Source organism: Passer domesticus, chromosome 2, assembly GCF_036417665.1.
Source record: "Passer domesticus isolate bPasDom1 chromosome 2, bPasDom1.hap1, whole genome shotgun sequence".
Taxonomy (NCBI): domain Eukaryota; kingdom Metazoa; phylum Chordata; class Aves; order Passeriformes; family Passeridae; genus Passer; species Passer domesticus.
In genome coordinates this window covers 33,922,131-33,938,655 of record NC_087475.1, presented here as the reverse complement: position 1 = coordinate 33,938,655, position 16,525 = coordinate 33,922,131, and the positions used below count along the sequence as shown (strand labels likewise).

At 40.7% G+C, this 16,525-nt stretch overlaps 1 protein-coding gene across 4 annotated transcripts; it reads right to left on the bottom strand.

Annotated features, from left to right (window-relative positions):
• Nucleotides 1-832: 832 nt before the first annotated feature.
• Nucleotides 833-14,114, bottom strand: NIPA2 (NIPA magnesium transporter 2). Of its 4 annotated transcripts, none has more exons than XM_064408174.1 (8): nt 13,871-14,114; nt 10,931-10,987; nt 7,109-7,172; nt 6,545-6,732; nt 4,799-4,855; nt 3,945-4,035; nt 3,251-3,411; nt 833-2,311 (listed from the first exon to the last, which is right to left on the bottom strand). In XM_064408174.1, exons 4-8 carry the CDS (start codon nt 6,681-6,683, stop codon nt 1,674-1,676), a joined length of 1,086 nt encoding a protein of 361 aa, XP_064264244.1. In that variant the 5' UTR covers nt 6,684-6,732; nt 7,109-7,172; nt 10,931-10,987; nt 13,871-14,114; the 3' UTR covers nt 833-1,673. The 4 variants fall into 4 exon arrangements, with proteins under 4 accessions (XP_064264244.1, XP_064264241.1, XP_064264243.1 ...); XM_064408171.1 differs by having other exon boundaries at nt 6,545-6,760; nt 13,871-14,113; XM_064408173.1 differs by lacking the exon at nt 13,871-14,114 and adding an exon at nt 13,616-13,761 and having other exon boundaries at nt 6,545-6,760.
• Nucleotides 14,115-16,525: the final 2,411 nt, after the last annotated feature.

Here is a 16,525-nt window from a genome sequence, read left to right as displayed (position 1 = left end):
GTCTTTTAGTTCACACAAGGCTTTTGGTCAGCCAGGTTCAGTTAAGCAAATGAACAACTTTCCTAATTTGCTGACATCACTATTTGTTTAAGGATGTCTCGTATACCTGAGATTTTGGCTCAGCACTGGTGCAAAAATGGTTAATTAATAAAGCCTGATTTTGTTTAAGAACTATTTAAAAATAACTAATCATTATATGAATAATTTCTAATTCTTACCAGTTAACTTTCAGCAGTAAGAGAATTGTTCCCTTAACGTCTTAAAACTGCTATCAAATACATATTTTATGATCACTGAGGGGGAAGAGAGTTTAAGACAATTCAGACATTAGTCCTAGGAGATGTTTGTTTCCCATTTTTATAATGTAAATTTTTATTATTTTTCAGAAAGGATTATAGACTTGATAGGAGCTAAATATCCTTTGCTAGTATACCCTTTCCTATCTAAAAGGAAAAATGTAGCACAGGTGCACAAAAGGTGTAACTTTTTAATTTCCAATTAGTTCTTAGCAAAAACATTTTTCTTGTTTGAGACCTTCACCCCTCCTGTATGTTATGACACATATGAAAGGAAGGCCAGCAGAATTTTGTTTCACAAGTGGTAAACAGGTTGGTTTTTTTTCTGTCCTAGTAAAAATCTTAATTTCTCTTCAATACTAAGCACTAAACCTGACAACATGAGCAGTAACTATTAGTCTCTGTCCCAAGTATTTCCAACTTTCACATGCATGGTAGAAAGTTCTTATAAAACATTCTTCCCTAATTTTTATTTTCTGCCTTTACAACAGTGAATTGTTGTTGTATTGTTGAATTTTAAAGCAATGCCATTCATGTTTCATTTTTTTTTAAATCTCAGTGTTGCAGCAAACAAAACAGCAGTTCTGTGAGTTCAAGCTGTAACATCAGGAACACAGAGCAGGTCTGCAGAGCCAGGGCAGCATGGTGCAGCACAGACAGAACCTGACCGCTGTTACAGAAGAGGGAGCAGCTCTTTGGCTACTAGTAATGATTGAGATCCTTCCTTCTGCATAAATTGTCAAAGCAGGAGCCACCATCTCACCTATCCACACCGAAAACAGCTACTGCCTTCCTGTTTCTGCCAGCCTGTTACTCTGATTTGGTAAAGTTGGGGGTTTTTGATGCAAATCCAGCAACTTTTGCATACAGCTTTACCTAACCAGTATTTTCAAAGTTTTCCTTGGTTGTAGCCTTCCCTTTTCTCTTCTACAAACTAGGACAGGAGTAGTTACTGCAGCTCCTGTTTCAATATGGTTGCAGTCACTCCATGGTCAGTCAGGGCACAAGTACAAAGGATTCAGGTTTGCTGCAACCTTTTTACCACCAATGCAGAAATAAAGCCATTTATTTTTGATAAAACTGTAATTAGTGCAATACATCTTAAAAACAGAAGAATGAAATGAAAGTATTTACATATAACTTAAGCAACAAAACCAGTTGTGGTCTGAGGTCATTTTAGTACTTTTTAAAGTAAAAGTAAGGCAAATAAAAAACATTTCAGTGTTCTTTATCCAAATGAATCAAACTCAAAAATCAACGATTGTCTACACATACTATTAAAAAGTACATGACTTTCCAGACAAGCTCAGACATTTCACAGCAGAAAAAAAAAAATCCAGGGTTACAGAATTGTTCTTAAGTAACAAGTAGATATTTTCAGAAGGGTGACAGGCTTCCATTTCTTCTGGCTGAGAGACTCTCAGTGGATTGCATTTCACCTAGGCAGGCAGAACTTTCTTCATCATCATGAAAGCTGTCATATGTGCTCAGCAAAGTGCCATTTGCTGCTCTATCATCCTTCCGCAGAGAGAGGGGCAGGTTTGCTAGGGTGAAGTTAACATCTTTGAAGGCATGCAATAAAAAGATCCCCACAATAATAGTCAGGAAGCCACTGAAGGTGCCAATAATGTCATCAGCCGCCATGTGTTGCCATTCCTTGAAAAGGATGGCAGAACAAGTTAAAACAGATGTTGTGAAGATTACATAATATATTGGAGTCACTATTGAAGTGTTGAATATATCCAGAGCCCTGTTCAAATAGTTGATCTGCGTGCTCACACAGACAGTAAGGCTTAGCAGCAGAATCCAAGACAATGGATGTTTCAGCACTGGTTTTCCTGCAAAAAGTTCCTTTATAGCAATGCCCAGACCTTTGACACAGGAGACTGATAAGGCTCCAATTACAGAGCAAATCGTTATGTACACGAGAATGTTGGTCTGTCCATGGCGAGGTCCCACCACACATATTAGAATTAAAGACACAATGACAACGAGCGTTGCGAACACCACAAAACCTGTGGTTGGAGGAAAAAAAAGTCTTGTTATTTATAGACACTAATGGACACACTTGTTACTTATGGACTCTATTTATCAGAAGCAGGGGTATGTATCTTAGGGGTGCAGGGAAAACACTCATTAACAATGGGACCAACTCAACATAAACAGACGAGTTCAGGATGTTTCTCATTATTCCTCCAGCATCACAGTTTAGATGATTTTAGAGTGAGTAATCCAAAACAAAGGTGGTACCTCAGGCATGCTGTATTACCTTTACTTGTCTATTGGCACTACTACTGCAGGATTAGGTTGCTAAACTGCCTTGCAGCCAGACTCACTGAGGTGTAGGTGCCACTGGACACAGGTCTGGGTCTGAACAGAGCCTTTTCTAGGAGATACATTTTGGCAGGTGGCTGTATTCAGCAGCAGGTTTCTAACGATCAGGTCATTCCTTAAGAATAACTTTTTAATCTCTGTGCTGGCTGTTTCCTCATGTTTAATATGAGAATTGCCTTTGTATAAATAGTATTTTGCAGACGTGCATTTGTCAGTGCCTCATCTTCCACACAGGCATAGCAGCTCAGCTGTAGGACTTTACTTCTCAGCAGACACCACAACACCTACCTTTTCATTTTAAGGACATCTCAAAGTTGGGCTTAGAGATGACACACTTAAATCAAAATTTCTATACGTTTTGTTTATCCACCTGTGCTGCTGCTACCTTAGTTGCCATAAAGGCACTTTATTCAAGGCCAGACAAATTCATCTTGCCATCATGCAAAGTTCTCTACAGAATTATGTTACAGAATTCAAATCTCTACTTCATTTGGACATGAAGCAGACACAGGCCATCTTCCTCGAACTTGTGTACAATGAAACTATAAATGAAACAGTAATCAAACTATAAAATGAAGAAATTATGGGCTGTGTACAACTCAAGCCAGCATTTTTCTTACCTGGATCACCTAGTTTGTGTGACATTTCATCCAAAGTTTCTACTTCTTCTTCTTGTGGAGCATGAATTACCATCACAGTTGATCCCAGTATACTTAACAAACATCCTATTTTTCCATGTAAATTAAGTTTTTCATTTAAAAAGAAGGATGACAGAATGGCACTAAGAAATAAAAAAGGCACCAACAAACATGAGATTAGTAATACTCATTTGCTCATCAAGTTACAGGTTGTTTTGACTGTACAAGTCACTTATATACACAATCTGCAGTTTAAAAATGGCTACTTTCTATCTTGAGATACTTGCTGTGGACAGAACTACCTGTTAGTATTTGACATCTCTGCCCAGAACCCCTTTTTTATGTTGCCTGCCAAAAAAATACTATGTCTAAGAACTTGCAAAAATAATTTTACAAAGAAAAAAAAATCTTACTTAGGAGTGAAAATACTGCTCTGCTCTGATCACCATGTTTTCAAAATGCACAAGACGACAGCTTTTTCCAGAGATGGACATGTAGATGCATTGCTAGAACCCTTTCATATCATAGCCACTACGTATTTGGAGAAACTTAAAAGTTACTCCTGACATTTATTGTGAAGAGTGCATTTATTACAGCATAGTTCAGTGACATATTTCTAAAGAAGTAATTTACTTTTCTGCTTCAAGTCACACTGCTTTCTGTTAGTGTTTCTTACCTTACAAGAACACTGAGAGCTCCCAGAGGAGTCACTAACGTAGCTGGTGCAAAAGCATAGGCAGCAAAGTTCGCTACTTCTCCAGCTCCCACTGCAGAGGAACAGCAATTCAAAGCCAGCAGTTAGGCTGTCTCATGCAACAAACCTCTGATCAGGGCAAGTAAGTGTCCAGTGTTCACGTAGACACAAACATGCAGCAAGGGAACAATGCAAAATTCTAATGACAGCATTCAGCTAACAGTATGAGCAGAACACAGCCCTGCCCCTCATCCCCACTATTAAATTTTAAAAGCAGGCTGTGGAACTACATACAACAGGTATTAGAATTAATTCTACCAAATCAGAAGGTGTTTTATTTTAATGTCTGTGCTGTAGCTCCCCAGCCTGCCAGCTTGACTCATGAAGTTCTGCATGGAGAAATCTGATACATCAGGATATAGCACAGCACATACAGTAAGCCACAGTTACCTGAATACAGACAGTAAGTTGAGAGTTCAAGCAATGAAAAAAATTAAGAACAACAGGCATAATCCCAAAATATGCTTCCCTTCAAGAAATCCTATACATCTAAGCACTTCTCTGCTAAGACAAAAACCAAAATGCATGTGGGTAGCAAAGGCATACAAGAGCAATGTCTGCCTAGTTCCACTGTTACACTAAAGGAAGAGCTTCTGGTGTGAGACAGGTTACATTAAAATCTGAACTGCATCCATCAAATCACCAGGTAACATTATCATGTATTGCAGAAACTCAATCTTGTTCCCTTTTTTGTAACCATGCTGCCATCTGTGGCATAGTTATTTATTAAAATTATATAATGTACATTGTTTAGATGAATAATTTTTGATACTTACTTGAAAGAAGTCCAGCCCACCACAGCCATTCCTTAAGGTATGCATGACCACCTTGACCTAAAATTGAAAGAACATTGGCTATTCCACTAAAAACAGACACCCTGTCACTTGTAACACTGCCATGACAAAATAATTTTTGCAACCCCTGCCCTTAAAAACATGAGCAGTCTTTTGATACCTAGGCTCTCTAGGTAAAAAGGTTGAAATCAAAGCATCTTCAGTTTCTGATGTGGCTGTGCCTCCTACAACCAGTTATTTTATTTCTTTTGTGTTAGAAATGGCACTGATGATCATATCTGCATTACCCTGAGAAACAGTTCTTTCAATCACTGAAATTACATGAAAAGCCAAGTTATGTGCCTCTTACTAAGACTGCTGATTTGCAGAAATTGTGCATGGTTTATATGTGATTGATTGCATGTGCAAGCATCACATTTTCTCATTCCAAACCAGGGTGGCATGAATTATGTATCTCAAGATCAACAATCTTTTAGAAGCAAAAATGACAGGTACTAAATAAAAATATTCAGAGTCAACATTCTAAATCATCTGAGGATGCTGCAACTATCCTACCTAAATTTATCTTCTTTCAATTTAAAGTCATTGCCTCTTGTCCTGGCAACACAGGCCCTGATCAAAACCAAACCAAAACCAAATCTCATCTCTCTTTTTCATAAGCCTCTTTCAGTTACTGGAAGGTGCTATAACGTGTCCCTTTCCTTCTCTAAGCTTAACAATCCCAACTCTGCCAGCCTATCCTCAGAAGTGTTCTGTCCCTCTGATCATTTTCATGGCCCTCCTCTGGACTTGCTCCAACAGGTCCATGTCCTTCCCACGCTGGGAATCCTGGAGCTGGATGCAGCACTGCAGGTGGGGTCACACCAGAGCAGAGCAGAGGGGCAGAATCCCCTCCCTGGCCCTGCTGCCCACACTTGATTGGGACATACTTGGCTTTTGGGGCTGTGAGTGCACATTGCTGGGTCACGTCCAGCCTCTCATGTACCAGCATCTCCAAGCCCTTCTGGGCAGGGCTGCTGTCCATCTGTCCATCCCCCAGCCTGTGTTGATACCAGAGGTTGCCCTGACCCAGGTGCACCACCTTGCTCTGGTTCTGGTTGAACCTCGAGAGGTTTGCACAGACCACTCCCCAAGGCCATCCAGGTCCCCCTGGATGCCACTTCCTTTGCTGTAGAGCATCAACTGCCCCCCTCAGCTCAGTGAGGTTCACAACCCCACTGCCAGCACGCTCAGTCAGTGCCACTGTCTGTGTCACTGATGAGGATATTTTATAGTATTGCTTCCAGTATGAACCCTTGAGGTGCTCTACTCATCACGCTCAGTTACTACACGTGACTTTCAGTTTTCCAAAACAATTTTCTGACACCCAAACACGGTTAAAACTCTCTTAAATTCACTCATTCAGGAGCACAGACATAGTTAAGAGTGCTGCTTGCAATTTGCAAGTACAATTTAGATTTAACTGTCATACAAAGGAATCCTTTGACAAATGTCCCCAAAGGGCATTATGTATGCATTAAATAGCATGTGTCACACACGGAGTTAAGGGTATCTGACACCCTGAGAAAAACACACCAGCTCTATGTTTTAGGTTTCATACACATGTAACAAAAACCCAAGAAAGTCAAAACAAGATTATTAGTTTAATGAACTAATGAACAGAAGTAATCTTCTGTTAAACAGCAAAACCTAAACATCAGCAAATTATTAAAAGATGTATGCATTTACCTGCTCTCATGGAGCCTTTCCTGGCTAACCGGAGGAGACCTTTCTTTTTCAGGATGAAACTTCCTCCAATGAAAATGCTGGAACTCATAGCCAACACCAGACCAATACAGAAGTCATACTTCCCACGAGTTTGGCTCATCTCGTAAACTCCTGAACACCGTCACATTGATCAACAAGGCGTAGAACTTCTGATAATCAACAGAAAATGATGCAACACTGAAACATGAGCAAAATATACACATTACATTAAGCTGGTAGAAAAGGAAAATCCTCAACAGCTCATGTGACTGGTTGTCCTGCAAGTGGCTTCTGCAAAGAGTGGTTAACACAAAAAAAAGGTAATCCGAAGCATGTATAAGCTTGCACTAAGGATGAGTAACTAACAAGTCTGAACACAGAGAAGGAAGGATTTCTGACCTGGCATATAAAAACTGAAACCCAAGCAAACAAAAATTCCTTGAGAAACTTTAGAGATATTTTACAAATATGTAATTTATTTTTCTTTTCATTGAGTATGCAAATCTGTGTCTGGCACACCATGGTACTGAACAAGAAATTGCTTACATTGAAATCAGTCTGTAACAGAGTTTGAGAACAGTCGCAGCAGCATTTCTTCCATATAAACTCCCTAGAAAAATGAAAGAGAGTATTAGAAGGATCTTTAATCATACAGCCATTTTCTTAATACAAACAAACCTCACATGCATGCACATGCAATTACTCTTTAACAGGAAAATCTGGCAAGGAATAAGTATTTTGTTAAATTATTTTACACAGTTTCCCATACTTGTATGAAGCACCTTTCAATATTACTTTTCCCTGTACTTTTGTGCTTTCAACTTTGGTTAATTTGCTATACCTCTAGGAAAACCTAACAGAGAGTTACTGGTAGGTTAGCATTAAAACTGAGCACAGATCCTCTTACTTGCATCCAGTTAGGCTGTGGAAAAGTAAAGGAAAACAGTAAGCACTCAACATAGCACTATTCAAAATGCTGCATGAGCCACAGTTCAAAATTCTCAAATCTACTTCCCTTAATCCTTGCACAGTAATTTTTAAGATCTTATTTTGTGGGAGAAAGTAAGTAAATTATCTACAATAGAGTGCTTTCACTTCCTATAAATTTTTAAAAATAAACTAGACTCTTGCATGACACAAAACCACCTAAAAAAATGAGACCAAGAAAGACAAACCATCAGTGCATGAGACAGACCAAACCCAGCCACCTCACCAACTGCATAAAATATCATCCTGGTTTTAAATTCAAACAAGATTTTCAGTCTCTGGAAGAAGTTTTAATGCAAGGAAAAGACGTAAGACTTTTGTGGCTGTTCTCTCCACCATCTGTTGTAGCAGGTGTAAGGCACTCAGGTAACTGAGCTAACAATGTTCTTCCAACTCCAGCTGGTGCAAAATGTGCCAGTGGTATAGCATCACCTGGGGGAGGAGGGGCTGGTTTTGCTAAGCTTTATACTTTACCAGTTTTTTAAACAATTAGCTATATTATTAATGGGATTATTTTTACTGGTGTAGCTTTTTACTAAAAGAGAACTCTCCATACTGGCAAAGCCACTTATTTTTTTATTTTATTTCTTCCCTCCCTGACTTGCATACCTTCACCTACACTGACAAAGAGCATCAGTTAGTCCCATCCTGACACCTTCCACCCACTGCATACCAGAAACAAGGGAAAAGCACAGGCTGCTTTTCTTCGCAGCAAAGGAAGAATTTGGTTGCAGAAGAATGAAGAACCTTGTCTGCTCACAGGTAATTTTATGAATTTAGACTTGAAAAGGATGCTACACTTCAAAACTAGTATTTCTACTTTCCCCTATGTCTCAAATACACTGAAGTGCCCTGTCAACCACTTTGTTAACCTTGTAAACCACTCAAATCTCAACCACTTACATTACAAAAATTCAGATAAATTCCTGCCAGCTCTTCCCATCACATTTATTTGTCCTCACAGACACAGCCAATCCCATTTCTGCTTTGGCTGGGCTGCCTTATTTCCACCTAAGGTTTATTCAGATGTCTACAGTTGCAGACACATGTCACACAGCCATGGTGGACCCAGCTTCCTTCTGAAGAGATCTGGCTCTCTCTGTATATAGCAGATATAATTTGCATGTGCAGAACTGACATGTGGAAGGTCAAAGCAGTACCAGGCACTGGAAGTTTTACACTTTCAGAAATCAGGACTTTAATTCTAACCCTAAGACTTACTAAAAGAAGAACTAATGCATGCTTATAAATACAATCAAGAAAAATTATCTATGGGCATGAGAAAATGCCATGAAATGAGCAGTTTCTGGAATAAATAACGCCTCTCATGTTTCTGCCTTGGGACATGCCAAAGCTGTTGCATTCCAGCAGCCAGGGCCACTACTAGGTTCTAAACAGAGAAAAGCCAGAAAATGTAGGAGTTAAATAAAGCTGGCATTCATGCAGTGCTGCAAAGGTTCTCTAATCAAGTTCACAGCTGATTTTAACACATAGAACACTTCATCCACTCAAGACCAGCAGTGTCATGGAGGCGTACTAGTTTCCTGCTCTGACTTCAGAGAAGCAAAGAAGGGCTGAGACTCTCTTATTCGCAGAAGCTACAACATCTACCATGCCTCCAAGAGCCACTCATTAATGAATTGCCTGTTGATCTGCTGGTGTCATGAGTCACAACTCTCAGCGTGCAACAGTGCAATGACAGTGCACACGGGGAACTGGGTTTGAAGGTTATGACGGATCGATGCAGAAACTTGGAATGCGAAAAAAAACTGTGGGAGATAAGCAAATCCAGATTAGCCATAAAGTTTTTTTGCTTATTTTTAAGATGTAACCAAATGTATCATAAATGCTAGCAAAATACAGACTCTCTGGTCTAAAACACAGGCTAACATTTCGCCTCTTGGCTCAGAAGTCGTTTTCTCTCAAAAGCAGCACACACACAGTGCTCCAAAGATGTTACATTTATTGCAAGCAAGACCTCTCTAAATATTCAGAAACATTAAAAGTGGTGTAATGAGAAGAAGTAATACATTACATTTAAGAGAAGATAAGCATAAGTAAGAATATGGGAGTTACCAGCCAAAGAAAATTAGTATCACTTCCACAAGCTGCACATTGTATGGAAGCAATAATTAGAGCTGGGAAAGGCAGACATGGTGCATTGTTCCAACTTTGCTTACTTGGCCACAAGCCCTCTACAGTTAAGTAGACAGTCTTAAAATACTTACAAGAAATAATCCAAATATACACTACATTATTTAAATTCAAGAATCTTTTTTAAAACCTGCTCTTTTCAACTATGATCAGGATGATGCCATTAAGCAAAAAAAATGACCTTAAAAGGCCATTTACTTCAACCCTTTGCCATGTACTACATAATTCACTGCTGCTCCTCATTACAGATAATTCAGCCAAACTTCTCCCACAAAATTCTTGCAAAGGAAACTTCAAAAATGTGGCAGCCATGCTTTGATGCCATTAGGAACTCTCATTATCTGATCATCTTCACTTTTACTACCAAATCCCACTGCTGGAAAAAGATACAAGTCCCTTTATCTTTGAATCCACATATCAACATTACCCTGCAGGTGTCTCCTCCTGTGCCACCCTCTGGGTTCTTTCCCAAAAGCTTTTTTTAAGTGCAATTTCCAAAGCTGTATATAGTACTTTGGCTTGAGTTATTATCACTTCTGCAGTAAGTGGCAGACTCTTATTTCTTTTCAAATGTCCAAAGCAGGTGGGTTTTTTAGCCCTTTTTCTGCAGTCACCTACTGTTGACTCATTTTCAACTTCTCTATTGGTGCAACCTCCTGCACTTGTACAGCAAATTACTCCTGCCTGGGTGAAATATCTTCCATTTACTCCTATTAAAAAACATCTCTTTTTTTAGAAACGTTTCCTGAAAACATTCAACCAAGGTTACATACTGGCAATCCTTCCCTGCCCAATGTTATTGATTATTTCTTTGTCTTTTGAGCCAGATCAATAACATTAAACAGCCAAAGATTCAGACATGATGGAAGATTTTTGAACAAGAGCCTGCTTTGACAAGACAATAATACTCTAGGTACAGCCACTCTGCACCTTTTGAACTGTTCTATGGTATTTCACTGTCAATTCTGCTTAAGTTTTATGTTTCTAACATTGGAATTAAGCACCTATTTAATGCCCTTCTAGCCATAAAGCTTGTCAGGGAAGAAAAGGAGGTTGAATCAATAAATTGCTTTAACAAATACACATTGACTATTATGTGTCATGTTGGCTATTATGTGTACCCTTTTTCCTTTCCACAAGCATAAATCTACATGAAACAAACATTCCCTAAGAAAACAGAAATCCAAACGTTTGGTGATGAGCCTGTAGACAGCTCATTATACATACCAATTTTGTTCCAAAATCCAGAGGCATTCACTTCTTAAGTATTTTGAAGTTAGGTTTCTAAAACAGAAATCAAAAATAGCATTAATTGGCATGTTAAGAATTTGGCAAAAAAATTATGTCCATCATTTCAAGACAATTTAATTTTCATGCATGACACACAAGACCATGTCCAATCTATGCTTTAAAAAGGAAGAGGATTTTTGTTTCAGAAACATTTGCATAACAAATCAGCGTGATTTTAGATTTGATCTTCCTTAGATACAGCTTGCCTGAAGCCATAGTTATTTCATCCTTTTGCTTTTCACTTCACAAATCAAAGAAACTAACCTGTGATCTAAGTTATTCTTTAGTAGGTACCATATTAAAGTTGAACTGAAATACTTTCCTAATTCTTTCAGTTTCCTTCTGTAACTAAAGTGCTAAGGCACTTTTATTCCAAGATAACTAATATCAAGTTGTAATTATTTGCTTTGATATGGCGAGTTTTCAGAGGATGTTTATACAGAATCACTGAAGACACTGAGTTGAAAGGAGCCCACAAGGATCACCAAGTCCAGCTGCTGGCCCTGCACAGGACAGCCCCAGGAAACCCACCATGTGCCTGACACACACACGTTCAAACTCTGTCAGGCTGCTGCTGTGACCTCTGCCCTGGGGAGCTGTTCCAGTGCCAACCACCCTCTGGGTGAGGACCATTGTCCCAATATGCAACCCAAACCTTCCCTGACACAGCTTCAGGCCATTCCCGTGGGTCCTGTCACTGGTGTCCAGAGAGAAGAGACCAGTGCCTGTTCCCTGCTTCCCCCCATCAGGAAGCTGTAGACCCTGGTGAGGTCTCCCCTGAGCTCCTCTTCTTCAGGCTGAACAGAGCAAGTGGCCTCAGCTGCTCCTCACACAGCTTCTCCTCCACCCCCTTCACCATCTTGGCAGCCCTTCTTTGGATACACAGAGTGATGGGGCAGTGGGCAGTATGAACACAGAAATGTTCTTAGTAAGATTACTAAAAGCCCCCAAACATACCTAATTATTAAATCCAAGCCTTCCTCAGCCATGTTCCATCCACTCACAAACATATCTTTTAAACAGATGTACAGAGAGAACATTGGAGGACAGACACAACAGAGTAGTAGGATATTCAAACCTTAGTCATGTGCACCTTTAAAAGGCCAAGATGGATGCACACAGTACCTACAGATCCTGTACACACTGTTTAGGGTACAATACATTCAATTTTGTACTGCACATTTCCCCCAATACAGGATAAAGTTTTCCAGCTCTGTCAAAGTTAAAAACTGCCTAAACTTATACACATAATTATTTACATATTACACACAGGCAAGCTAAAATCATATTTATGATATATATATGCATATATATAATGTTAGAGGCACTATCATGTGCTCAGAAAGCAAAACATACCTTAACTATCCTACAGTTGTCTATTTTAAAAGGTTTAGATAAACTATGGGGAAAATTAATACTTTAATTTTATTAATTTTTAATAGCAGATTTCTATTTATAAAGCAAAAGCAACAAGCACGTCATCTTATGAACCTAGGAGGAAACAAAATCCACATAAAAAACCTATTCTGTGCATGTGCTACTTGTAGTTATTCTATAAAAAACTGACCTTTAATTAAAGCACTTTCAAATAAAGCTAAAAAGGATCTTCACTATAACAGTGTTATTCATTAACTGAATACAAACTACAGGGAGTGCTTTATAACTGATACTGCATTGACTGTTTTCATGGAAAGCTATCAAAATAGACTCAAGGTAAGACTTGCCTCATCTTTGCTGTACCTGGCACATGAGTTCCACTCTTGTGGGAGGAATACCCAGCACAGGGTCACTGAAGTTCCACCTTTGGTATTTAATATGGGCAGTTTCAAATTGAAGATAACCCAGGAAGTTAAAGTCCAATCTATACATTAGTCACAGCTACTCTTTTGACACAACTGATAACCTGTTATAACCTGCTTTCCTGTTTGACAGGATTTTATCATCAGAATTAAGTACTTTAACAAAAGCAGAACTAGTGTCACACTGAATTCTAAATATGATACCAACAAAACCTTATGGAATAATTTTCTATTGATGAAGCTGTTACCTTCCAGGGGGAAAAGCCCTAACTGAATACAAGGAGGCACATCAAAGGCATTAAGATAGAACCACAAAGACTTACATTTATCACATCTTCAGTACAAACAATGTTAAACAGAGAAAGTTGACTGCTTGAAAAAGATTGTGGGAAAAAACAGGGATGAAGGACTTAGATCCAGGCAGTATCTTCACTCTGAATCACAGAATCAGCTAGGCTGGAAAAGACATGTCAGACGGAGTCACATCTATAACCCAACCACCACTATGCCAACAGACCTTGGCACTAAGGGCCATGTCCATCCAGACTTTTCTTACACAGCTCCAAGGACAGTGACTCCACTAGGTACCTCCCTGGTCAACCACTCCAACATCTCATCACCCTGCCTATGAAGAAATTCCTCCTAATGTCCAATCTAAACCTCCCCATGTCAGCTGAAGACTACAATGAATTACAATGCAAAGCTACGATTACTTTCTCCGCGTCAAAATGAGGCACCAGGGCTCTGAAGTTCTGAAGGCGCTGTGGAAGCGCTGCACGGGGCACAGCGGCCCCGGAGCACGGCCAGAGCCAGCGCACTGTACCTGGAACCTCTGCCCGCTGCGAGAACCCCGCCAACAGCCCGATTTACAGCTTTTAATCCCGGCCTTCTCGGACCAAAGCACAAGTTTCCCACTACGGAGAAAGCACCCTCGGGCTTGTCCAGCCAGAGGCGAGGCCCGGAGCCCCGCTCGCTGTCAGCCGCAGCGCCCGGCACCGAGGGCCTTGGGGCAGGAGCCCCGCCTGCCGCCTCCCCCGCGGGGCCGGCCGGGCCCCCTGCCCGCCTCTCCCCGCCTTACCTGCGGTCACGGCCCCTCTCACATGCCGGGGAGCGGCGAACCAAGAGGAGACGGGGGCGGGGGAGGTCGGAGCGGGCGGTGGGAGGGGCCGGTGCCCGTGCGCTCCAGCGCCATGAGGGGACAGGACGGGACTGGCGGGAGGGACCGGCGGCGGCGCAAGGCGAGGCGGTGTCCCGGGCCCGTCCGCCCCCTCCGCTCCGCGGTTCCGGCAGCGGCCGCCGGAAGGGGCGCGGCCCGGCCCCGAGCCCCGCCCGCCGCGGTCACATTGCCCTTCCCGCAGCCCCGCCCGGCCGGGCTGCCGGCGGTTCCCGGCTCCGGGCTGCCTGCCGGCGGTGCCCGGCCCGCTCGCTCCGGCCAGCGTCCGCGCTGAGCAGATTTTGCACTCACAGAAAATCGTAAAATCACAGAATGGTTTGGGGACCTTGAAGATCACCCAATTTCAACCCACCCTGCCGTGGACAAGGACACCTTCGACTAGACCAGCTCGCTCAAAGCGCCATCCAATCTGGCCTTCACCACGTCCAGAGATAAGACATCCACAACTTCTCTGGGCAACCAGTTTCAGCTCCTCTTCACCCTCACAGTACGGAATTTTTCCTAATACCTAATCTAAAACATACCTTCTGTCACTTTGATGCCATTCCCTCCTGCACTGTCACTACATAAATAGTCTTGCCCCATCTTTCCTATAAGTTTCCTTCAGGTACTGGAAGGCTGCAATTAGGTCACCCCGAAGCCTTCTCTTGTTCAGGCTGAAATAAACAACAGCAAGGGAGTGAGACATTTTATTGAGCCAGGTAAAGGGAATGGTTAATGAATCAATTTAATCCAGGCCATCCACTCTCAGCATCTGCTTTACTCAAACTGCTTTAAATCTCATACAAAGTGAATGGATAAATACAGTTAGACAAATATTTGTCCTCACACACAAGGAGTATTTGAAAGTCATAACATCAGGCTCAGAGGGTGCTTTGGTTTCTTCATGACTATCTCTGAGTATGCTTTACACAGCTGCCTTGTAACATTAAGTCTGAACAACCAACCAAAATATATCTGTGATATCTCCACATGGAAGATGCGGCTCTTTAAACTCAAGACAGTTTTATCACATCCCTTAGTGACAGCAGTTCCTATTTTTTAAGTCTTCTCAGGATTTGTGTTGACATTATCCCAGTCTGCAGCTGCTTCATTTTTGCAACACCTGGAAAGACCTGGAAACAAAACCAGTCTTGGCTTTCCCTTGCAGCATACCCATGACACAGCCACTCCTCCTATCACATTACCTGCTGTGTTATATCTCATTAAAAATGGTCCCTCACTCTGACACAAAAATTACATTTCTACACCACCCAAAGCACATGGATAAATGTTAGGCCTATTTTATTCTCTAAGGCAACATTCCATTCCCCAGTATAAAACTAATCTAGTATTCCTGACGTGAACTACCTTTGCACTTACTAAATAGTATTATATGTGTGTATATATAAAAATATACTTTAAGATAAAAAAGCTGCCAAGCAACTTACAGTAATTACCTACATACTGACACAGTAAGACACTGGCTTTTCTGGGTTTTACCAAAAGATATCAAAACTGTGAAGTTTTTGAAAAAGTTAACAGCTGGTGAAAATGGTTTCTCAAATGGATTAAAAGATTAAAACCTGTGCCACCTAACCAGTACAGTATAAACAGAAGCAACTAAGTACTGATAGCTAGGTTCAAAGCTTAAAGGAGCCAAAGAACTTCGTCTGCTTGTAATCATGCCAAATGCTGATAATGTATTTGTGTACATATTTCTGAGTTAACAGTAATGTCTGAAGCAAGTCAATTTAGTCTTCCCCTTCCTCTGCTCTCCTCCCTTCAAAAACACCTCCTCAACCAAGCTAAAACAATAATGAATAAATATCTGAAAATATTAACTCTAATATTAACCTCTAAGCAGTTTAGATGCTTGTGGAACTTCAGTTCTGTTAATCCCCTCTCTTGTGTTTTTCAGCTGCTAGTTCTACTTAACATACATGCAACTGTTCAAAGTACAAATTCAATGCTTTCCATTTGGCACAAAATTTGGCACATTAAATATTTATTTCAAAGCCAGGGTTTGTGCTCAGTAACTTGGAAAATACTCAAACTATCTCAGAGTAATTTACAACAGCACAGTATTTCAGGCATGTTTGCTGAGTATCTGGCAAGAACCCCAAGCATGAGAATGGTGGTAACCTGCCTAATTTAACCCCTTCTCACAGGGCAATTCAGATGCACAAACCCTCCTTGTGCCCAAGGAATTTCATGACAGTGGTCAGTGTATGTCCTTTTGTATGGCTATGGACAGGATTTTTTAGGGTTTAGTATCTATATGTATAAATATCTTGTAAAATTCAAAAGGGCAAAGAGCAAAAATACACCTGTACAACCTCAGGAAGCTTTAACAGGGTCTCTGGTGAGAGACATACTTCCCTGCTGTGTTTTGTGAAGACATCTGAGGAGAACAAACAAACCATGTCTGTAAGTCTACTTGTGCAACATCTACAGTGTCACAGGGAACTTAGGGGACTGCTTAAGATCTAAATTTGTAGAACAAACCTCACAAAAATCAACAGGATTTTTTTTTCTTTTGACACAATGAGATTTTTGTCTTTAATGCTCTTCCAATAT

Excerpts from the sequence above, each read along its gene's own strand:
- NIPA2 (XM_064408174.1), bottom strand. The coding sequence starts at position 6,683 with ATGAGCCAAACTCGTGGGAAGTATGACTTCTGTATTGGTCTGGTGTTG. Across the intron at positions 4,856-6,544 it reads GAAAGGCTCCATGAGAGCAG|GTCAAGGTGGTCATGCATAC; the intron begins GTAAATGCATAC and ends TTTCAATTTTAG. Across the intron at positions 3,412-3,944 it reads GCTCTCAGTGTTCTTGTAAG|TGCCATTCTGTCATCCTTCT; the intron begins GTAAGAAACACT and ends TTTATTTCTTAG.